This window comes from Sphaerodactylus townsendi, linkage group LG03 (genome assembly GCF_021028975.2).
Source record: "Sphaerodactylus townsendi isolate TG3544 linkage group LG03, MPM_Stown_v2.3, whole genome shotgun sequence".
Taxonomy (NCBI): domain Eukaryota; kingdom Metazoa; phylum Chordata; class Lepidosauria; order Squamata; family Sphaerodactylidae; genus Sphaerodactylus; species Sphaerodactylus townsendi.
In genome coordinates, this window is record NC_059427.1 from 48,439,504 (window position 1) to 48,449,132 (window position 9,629).

The 9,629-nt window shown below is 45.5% G+C and overlaps 1 protein-coding gene across 3 annotated transcripts in view; it reads left to right on the top strand.

Moving 5' to 3' along the window:
* The window catches only part of KLF15 (Kruppel like factor 15), a 34,923-nt gene extending 29,089 nt beyond the window's left edge, over positions 1-5,834 (top strand). For all 3 annotated transcript variants that reach the window (XM_048487173.1, XM_048487174.1, XM_048487172.1), the window contains one exon: positions 5,190-5,834. In XM_048487173.1, the coding sequence (XP_048343130.1) occupies positions 5,190-5,358 (169 nt within the window). In that variant the 3' untranslated portion in view covers positions 5,359-5,834. The remainder of the gene's footprint in view (positions 1-5,189) is intronic.
* The last annotated feature ends 3,795 nt before the right edge of the window (positions 5,835-9,629 follow it).

Sequence of the window (9,629 nt, forward strand, 5' to 3'; positions counted from 1 at the left end):
TCCTGCCCCACTATTGAGCGAGGCTTTTGGGCAACAGCGTTTCCCTGCCAGTGCTGTGCAAATGGCACTGGGTTGGACACACTCCTTTCAGCACCTCCATTTCCCCCCATCCTTACCTTCTCTCCCTGTGGAGCTCTCCCTGTGGAGCTTCTCTCCTTGTGGAGATGGGGAGGCACACCCACGCTGCCATTCAACCCCCGGGGCAGCGCCTCCCTGTCCCTGTGGAGCTCCACAGGGAGAGAAGGTAAGGGTGGGGAAATAAAATGGAGACACCTCCATGGGCTGCTGCCACTCTGGGGTGACTTGCACCTCAGCGCGCGAACAGCCCCAGGGCTCTACTGGCATCATATATGCCAGTGGGAAGCCGCTGTAGCGGCCCGTGCAGAACCCACCTATGCAGACAAAAAACCCCCCAAATGGTTTTTTTTATAATGTCTGCAAGATGTTTTATTTTTGTGGTTCAGAAAAAGCCTCTGTTAATTTTGCAGATGCTTTATGTAGTCAAGATATTCAGTAATCAAGACACTGCACTGCAGTGATCAAGAGGCATCTCAGTGACCCAAAGAATGTCACTGAGCCCAAATCTGGCCAGGAAGGGTGGAGTATAAATAAAATAACTAAAAAGTAATGTATGGACCTACTGATGATTACCAGCTGCTGAATGACCTCTTTTTGGCACCACTGCATTGGAAAGCAGGAGAAACAACACGGAAGACTTTTCAGGCACCTTATTATGTGGCTACAATACATAAGAAAAAAGATGGTCATTTGGAAAAACCAAGGCCGTTTCCGCACGGCCCATTAACGACGGCCTGGGGGCGCTAAAAACGCCGCCCCCAGGCCGCCGTTTGTACAGACGCCGCTGCTGCAACGCAGCAGCGGCGACCTGACTCCGCTTCCCTTCCCCCAGGGCGGCCTCAGGCCGCCCTAAACAACAACCCTTCAAAGGGTTGTTGTTGGGGAGGAAGCGTCTTCATGGCGGCTGGGTCGCGAAATCAGCGCCGCCGGGAAGACGCTTTAATCTCACTTCTGCAGCCCCACTCACGATGTTCCAGCAAATAGATGCGTCTGCTGGGTGCGTCGCAGCCCCGCTTCATTACACTCGTCCCTCCGACCTCCAGGAGTACCGGAGGGCAGCGTCAGCGGGGCTTTGACGCCAACGAAGCAGGCGCGGCTGAGGACATTGTAATAGTGGGGCGCAGAGAGAAGAGGCGGCTTCCGTGCGGAGCCGCACTGGCCGCCTGTTGGCCTCTGCTTTCACGGTCTCGTTCGCGATGCTTGCATCGCGAATCGGAAAGCCTCCACGCCGCCAGAACTGCTTTGGCGGCGTGAGTGAAACATGGGAAACCCGTCGCGGAAACTTTGCCCAAGACAAGAAACAGTGCTGCATATTTGTGTGTTTTATATAATAAAATATGTTCCAATAACTGGATGAACTACTTCAATGAAACACAAGTGGTGTGAAGGGCACTTTCACATGTTGCCCTACTTGGCAATGATATCAGGAAACCATTATGGCCACTTTGCTGAGCTACCATTTCCACAGTGACTTGAGAAGGGGGAACGAGTGTAAATCCATTAAAAACTTGACCCAAATTATGGTGCTTAAATCCTGAGGAAGTAGGTTTTAATTTAGAGGAGCTGAACTGTAACTAAACAAAGATACTCTTCCAGTGGTGGGATTCAGCAGGTTTGCACCACTTCGGCAGAACCGATTGTTAAAATGATGCTTATAAACATCCAGTTGTTAAATTATTTGAATCCCACCACTGTACTCTTCCCCCATTTTCAGATACAGCTTATAGTTGGTGTTCTGGTGTAATATGAGTGATTGGTAATGTGTTATTTGAAAATTTACTGTGGGTCAATAGGACTACTATCTGCTTCCCCAAGGATATTAGCTTAACTCTGTATAGATGAAGACATTTCATCATTCCATTCACTGCAAATGTGCATGACATAAACACAAACTAAAATTGGTAGACAGAAGATTAGAAAACACTTAGCACATTCTTTTTGTGGAATAGCCTCCATAGGTTTCGGCTTACTTTGAATGTTCTAATGTTTAGAGTTTTAAATTTATTTTTTTGTAAACACATAAGGAAAACTGTGAGTTTATTTCTCTGGTTATAGTAAGTCGATCTTTCTGAGCAAGAACATAGTGACATTGTTACCTGATCAACTGAAGGCTTCGTTATGATGCAATGTATATTTTTATCATATGGACTCATATTTCTTTCCATGGGTCAAAAGGCACATCTCTGAGATGTGCATGCATATCTTTTTGTTCTGACTTTTGCTCTGCACTTGTGATAATGTCAAATTCTAATGGCCTCAACATTTCTAACTTTGCCCTAAATAAATACCAGTGAATCCACACAACCAGTGAAGATCTCTGTTTAGTTGGGTGAGTGTCTGAAGTTGCCTTAGTACCTTTAATGGATACATCATCCTGTAATGAAGAGTGTAATTCAAGCATCAGTCCAATACTGGCAGCAATTTGGTCCTGTCCACCCACTTGCGGCACAAGGTGATCTTGAACACAAAGTCCTAAATCAGAACAGAGTGCCTTTTTCCTTCATAAAAAAGGAATGCAGTCATCAGGCTGTTTTCTCTTTTTTCACTAATCCGTATTAGAGATTTCCCCTTCTTTTAATGTCCATGACTTCATTTATTTACTGTAAACAAACAGCAGATAGCATTTCTTAGGAATACTTTTCTCTGCCAGTATTTGCTACTGTTCTGGCTGTCACCCACTTGGTGACACCACTATTGAAAGGAAACTATTTTTAGTTGTGTATCATTAACTCCTCCTTATCCATGCTAGAAATTAGCACTGTTCCTCTGCCTTGATATTTAGTCTTTTATTTCTCCTGTCCTGGTTTTTGGCAGAACTCGTCTAGCAGTGCAGTCTTAAGGAGAATTATACCTTTTGAAGGCCGTTGACTTCATTCAACTGAGAAGGCTACACTTCTGCTTAGGAGGACAGCATTGTAAATTACCCTGATTATGTGGTAAAGTGTAAACCCCCACAGATTCCTTTTTTAGAAACATTTATCTCTGTTGGTTTATTTAGCACCAATTTGAACAATATGGAAGTGAAATGTTCTTCAGTACAGTGTTATAAAAACAGAACTTGGCTATGAGATATTAGTGCCCTGTAACTTTTAAACCAGGGTTGGTGGATACAAAACAAATCTTTTTCACTGTCCCTGATAGTATCTCCTTCTTTGTTGCAAAATGCTCAGTGGTTTACAAAAAAGACTGCAAACTGTCCCCATGTTCCTGCAATGTTGTGAAGGTTTCCCCTGGTATGGAGGACATTTCTGCAACAAGCCACTGTATGTGAAAGTATCCCATGTGACACTTCCCCCTTGCAGAGAACAATGAAAACTGGGTATTGTGTGCCCTCTAGCTCCTTGTTATTAAAAGGAAGAAGTCAACTGAAGTGTCTTCTAAATGCTAACTGTTCAAATCCATATACCTTCACCTGTGTCAGGCCATTGAGTGAGCCAAATTAATGCACCCAATGATTTGAGTAAAAAATATTTGCTGTGATATTTGTGTCTCTTGCCCACAGAGATCCAAACTAGTTAAAATTGTGCAAAAGTTCTGTAAGGATTGCAAGGCTTAACAATTGATGATAAGTAGCAGGCATATGCATCAGGCTAAAACTGAAACGGTTTCCAGACAACTGCAAGTGTGGTAAATGGATGTGAGAAAGGGATAGACTGGAACATGCTCATTGCCCCAAACCTTGGACTTCATATATCAATCAGGGTTTATTGTTTTTACAGAGTTAGTGGATGCACAAGCGACATGTGTCGCTCTGTTTCCATAACTGACAGAAAAGAGGAATACTGAGAGAGTCCATGTTAGAGAAAAATACTGTTTTCCTGTTCTACGTCAGAGGGGGGGAAAAAGAGAGAGAAGTTATTTCTAAATGAAACCATTTAGAAACACATCCAGACGCTTAGGATAGGGGGCATGGGGTGGGCAGAGGACAGGGAATATGGTACACTTAGTGATTATGATCCTATGAACAACGTTATGCTAACTTGTTTGTTCCGAGTGTAGCGTCAATGCTGGAAACACCATGATGACTGTACTTGATAGCTGGGCACTGGGCTCAGGAGGTCTGGTCTAGGAAAGTTTCTAAAGTGCCTTTTGCTGCATGGGAAAAGATACATCTGGGGGCACAATGTAAGTTTTTCCCCTCAGCTGGAGGAATTAAGACAATACTTATCACCATACAGTATGATATTACTTTCCAATAAGTACAATATTTATTGAACGTTTCTTCGGTTTGTTACAGGTTGTGCAACAAATTACAATGCTCCGCAGCCACAAATTAGACATAGAGTACGATGAAAGGGTCAGTGGCTGAGAGAGTCCATGTGCCATGCTTCTTCTGTGCATTTAAGCTCTGTTCAGAAGATCCAGATGATGCAAGGGGGTTAGGAACTGGGTTCAGTAACCATGATCCAAACATGCCTAGAGGGCATGATCTCAATACGCCTTAGGGCCTACTGGATTTCCATGCCTACTTATTCGGATAGATGCTCAGAAAAGATAACACCATTAGAGGCATTTGAAGTTGGACTGAGAGTCAGCACTAATTTCTATGAGTACTTTTAAAGAGAAAGTAAATCTCTGTGTGTGTGTGTGTTTGTGTGTGTGTGTGTTACATCTGCCAGATGAAAATGACAAAATCTGAAGTGATGCCAAAACAACTGTTAAAAATAGGGCATGTTCCTGGAATTCAGGAGAACCCTTCTTCAGACCTCACCTCATCTATGAGTTGAGAAAGAATGTATTCACGCCAACAAATGGGAGTGACTATTTTTATTGGAACTGCATTTCAACTGGGCAGGTAGAAATGTTCTTATTTCAATAGGTGTAGTACACCGGCAGTTTGAACCAAAGGGAAGAGTTTGACTGCTGCAGTGAACGATTGTTGTTTTGAGGTGGTATTGGCAACACAAACTTGGGCCTTAGATTCCCTCCCGCAATATTCAAAAAGGAATAAAAATACTGGGAATAATAATATGGACCATCCTTCAAAAGCCGTTATGATTTCTAAGATGGCCTTACAAGTGCTAGACACTGTTGTTTGTGTGGATTGATCGACTCTCCCAGAATCAAAAGCAACAAACTGATGGCTGGTATTTCCCTCCCTCTTCTTTCAGGTTCTCCCGATCAGATGAGCTTTCTCGACATCGGAGGTCCCACTCTGGAGTGAAGCCTTACCAGTGTCCAGTGTGCGAGAAGAAATTTGCTCGAAGTGACCACTTGTCCAAGCATGTCAAAGTTCACCGGTTCCCTAGGAGCAACCGCTCCATGCGTTCCATTAACTGATGCCTCCTGGCCCGCACCTTTTCACTTCTCCGTCCAAGAACAGCCACTGGCAGCACTTTGTCCTGTATCTTTCTTGTGATAATTTATTGGTCTCCATGTAACAGGCCACATCATGACTAAACAGAGCCCCCCCCCCTGCATCCTGTGTTTTGCCTCAACACCATTTTTGCCTTATTGCTTCCCTTTTCTTTGTTGCTGCCTCTTCCTTTGAAAATTATAGTATTTTATTTTTAGCTGTTTTCTCCTGCATCGATGTAATTTATGGGCTACTTGCTGCTAGTTAATTATAGTTCTGGCATTCCTGAGGGCTTTGCTGATGTACAGGGCTATTCATTGTGAGTTTTTATTAAGCTGGCCTATTTGTCCAGTTTGGAAACAGCAAATTCCTTTGGAAATGAAAACAACTCATTTGTTTTTGTGGGATGTCATTTTTTTTTAATGCTGCTGCTGGTGCTGGTGGTGGTGCTGTGTTTTTTTTTTTTCCCCCCCACAAAAAAAGAGTTGTTTGGTCATGGTGTGAGAGGGCAGCCACCTGCACCAGGGGGTGGGGGGTGGATCAGATTTTTGCACCAGGCTACATTTTTTTCTAGATAAGCCTCTAGGAAGCTGTGCGGCAAGTGGAATTATGCCCATTTGTGATGCTGTGGTGGATCATATAGGACCTGACGGGTTCCCCCTCCCCCCAAATATTTTTCTGGCTCCAAGGGGGGAAGTTATGGGGTAGCTTCTGGCAGATCAATCCATGTGGACAGTCCACCCTTAGCCATTACAGGGAGAGGGTGGAGGCGAGTTTTCTTATCAAAATGGGTACAGGGTTGATCGCTACCGCATCCCCATTTTGGCTATGCACATCCGTTCAGGCTAGGAGATGGCTCCCTACGTTGTGATCCCAAGTCAGTGATCATTTGGACCCATACCACTGCCACCTCATGGAGGCTGGAGCTACTGAATGCACCTACACAGGTCTAACCTGATGGTCTGGCTGGGCCCTCAGTTGATACAGAATATTGCAGTTCAGTTAGTATCTGGGCTGAGCAAGGTGTCAGAACCCATAGCCTGGCACTGAGCATGCATATCACACCCATTCCTTCAGGAACTTCACTGGATAGTGTATTCAATTCAAGGTAGTGATTGTCACTCACAAAAGCCGCTAATAGCTTTGGACCCCCAGGTCAACATGACTGCCTAATAGCATGCTATGTTCTCTCTACATGTGAACAGAACCATTCATCTGGACAGAAATTCTAAGTGTGCCCCCATATAAATGTGTAAGATCAACAAAAGCCCATACATGTTTATATGAATGAATGAATGAATGTTCATACTGTACGTCTCTCACCTTGCCCTGCATGGAATATGCCTTTTTCAGAGCAGCTGCACAATGGATCAACATTTTCGTTGAGCTATCCACCATCACCACAAGGTCCCTGTATTTGTCAGTTACTGCCAGCTTAGATCACATCAGCATATATATGAAGCTGGGATTATTTGCCCCAGTGTGTATCTCTTTACACTTGTTTGCATTGAATCATATTTGTCATTTCAATGCTCATTCCCCATGTTTGAAGATTGTCTTGCAGAGCTCTTGCTTTTGCATCATTGTCTTCTACCTTTGTAGTCCACTAGTATGTCATACCCTAGACAGGGTTTTTAAAATTGTTTTCCAGTTGTGTTATCCTAGTTGGACCTTAACATGGTTGTCCCAGGGTAGCTCGATTATGTCAAATCTCAGAAGCTAAGCAGGGTCAGCCCTGGTTAATATTTGGATGGGAGACCACCAAAGAGGTCCAGGCTTGCTATGTAGAGGCAAGCAATGGCAAACCACCTCTGTTGATCTCTTGCCTTGAAAATCCAATAAGAGGTTGCCATAAATCAGCTTCTGCTTGACAGCACTTTACACACACACACACACACACACACACACAATCCTAGTCCTATGGAATCATTTATTGGTCATTTTATCTGGCTGAATAAATTTTTTAAAGTATTTGGTAATCCACCTTGAGTCTCAAAGAGCATGAAGTTAACAAATAAATATATTCCTATATGTATTGTCAAAGGCTTTCACAACCAGAATCAACTGGGTATTCAGCTTGACCAAGGCGGATCGGCGCTGCTGGTGTTGTTAGATCTCACCGCAGCATTTGATGTGGTCGACCACGACCTTTTGGCCCACCGCCTGGCCGCCTCCGGAGTGCGGGGCACTGTCCTTCAGTGGATAACCTTGTTTCTCTGGGGCCGGAATCAGCAAGTGAGGTGCGGGGACCAGGCCTCCCGGAAGTACCAGCTTCCATTGCGGTGTAATCTCCAGGGGGCATTACTGTCCTGCCACCGTTATTTAACATCTGGCCATGCGACCCTTCTTGCTCCAGCTGGGTATGGAGTTTTGGGCTGATTTGCCATCAGTATGCTGATGACAATACACAGCTCATTCTGTTGATGGAGGGGAGCAGTCACGCTCCTGTGGCTCTGGCCAGCACTGCTTGGAGGCGGTTGCTGGATTTGGTTTCTGCGATTGCAGAGCAGGTAAAACTGAACCCATCGAAGACGGAGATCCTCTGAAAGCTTGGCTGTGAAGGGGAGGGAGGAGGATTTTCCGAGTCGTCGGTGTGGGAGGGGGTCACGACATTGGCGCCGACCTCGTCCGCCTGCAGCCTGGGAGTCCACCTGGATTTCAGTGTTCCTCTTTCAATGGAGACCCAGGTGGCCCATACAAACTGGCTGCCTTTTTCTTCACGCTTCGTTCCAGGCCCCGGCGACTGGCCCCTTCCTCTCCTGAATGGATCTAGCCTGGCTGCAAGTCCATGCGAACGGTCATCTCCAGACTAGACTATTGTAACTGGCTCTACGCTGGCCTTCAAGGCTTATGCGTTTGATCCGGCTGATTAAAACTGGTTCACCAATACAGCATACGCACGCTTTGCTCACAGGCAGCGCCTGGTTGGAACACATCCAGCCTGTGCCTTGCAGCAGCTGCACTGGCTTCCAGTAGAGTTCCGGATCATCTTCAAGGTGTTTGGGTGCTGACCTTTAAGGCCATTCGGCGGCCTGGGGCCATTTAACTTTGAGACCGCGTAACCCCATATGTCCCTACGCCGCCTCTCCGGATCGGCGGAGGCCAATCTACTGGTGGTCCCAGACCCCTCGGTGATGCGGCTGGCCTCCACACGGGCCAGGACCTTCACAGCCTTGGCCCCGGCCTCGTGGAACGCTCTTCCTCCAGCTGTCCGGGCCCTGCGGGACCTTGGGGAGTTCCGCAGGGCCTGTAAGACGGAGCTGTTCCACCGGGCCTTTGGAGGAACCAGCCGCTAATGGTGCCCCTTCCTTGGCCCTTAACATCTGGGCCGCTAATCACCTAATGAGACTCACCATGCCTCCCTTTACTGTGGGGAGGGAGGGATTTTAAATTATTGGAACGCTGGACGCCACCTTACATCTTAAATCTAAATTTAAATTTAAATTTTGAGTTTTTATATTTGGAATACGTATTGGGAAATTTTATCACTGCTTTTAAATGTTTATTTAATTTACATTGTATTTTATATGTTGTACACCGCCCAGAGCCCTTCGGGGACAGGGCGGTATAAAAGTCTAATAAAATAATAATAATAATAATAATATTGTGGGTTACCCAGACTGTGTGGTTGTGGTCTGGTAGGTTTTGCTCCTAACATTTCACCCACATCTATGACTGCCATCTTCAGAGGCATGTCATGGTAAGATGTGTTTCTCTCCATGGCACAATATATTCCTGCTCTTTAGCCTTTTAAAGGACTTTTCTCCTTCCTTTTGTTCAACCACGCAGTAAACTTATAGCCTGACTCAGCAAGAAATTGGGTAAGTAAGGGGAAAGGTGGGCTTTCAGGTAATAGGGACCCTCTGAAAATGCTGCCCCAACTATACTTTTGGGCAGGCATAATGGTAGAGCAGTAGCTGAATTGAAAAGGAGGAGTAGGAGTAGGAGTTTGGATTTATATCCCTCCTTCTCTCCTGTAAGGAGACTCAAAGGGGTTTACAATCTCCTTTTTGTCCCCCCCCCCCACACAACAAACACCCTGTGAGGTGAGTGGGGCTGAGAGAGCTTCAAAGAACTGTGACTAGCTCAAGGTCACCCAGCTGGCACATGTTGGAGTGCACAAGCTAATCTGGTTCCTCCACAGCTCAAGTGGCAGAGCAGGGAATCAAACCCAGTTCTTTAGATTAACATGCTCCTGCTCTTAACCACTACACCATGCTGACTCTTTTTGAGTGGTGCAAAGTGGATGCGGATG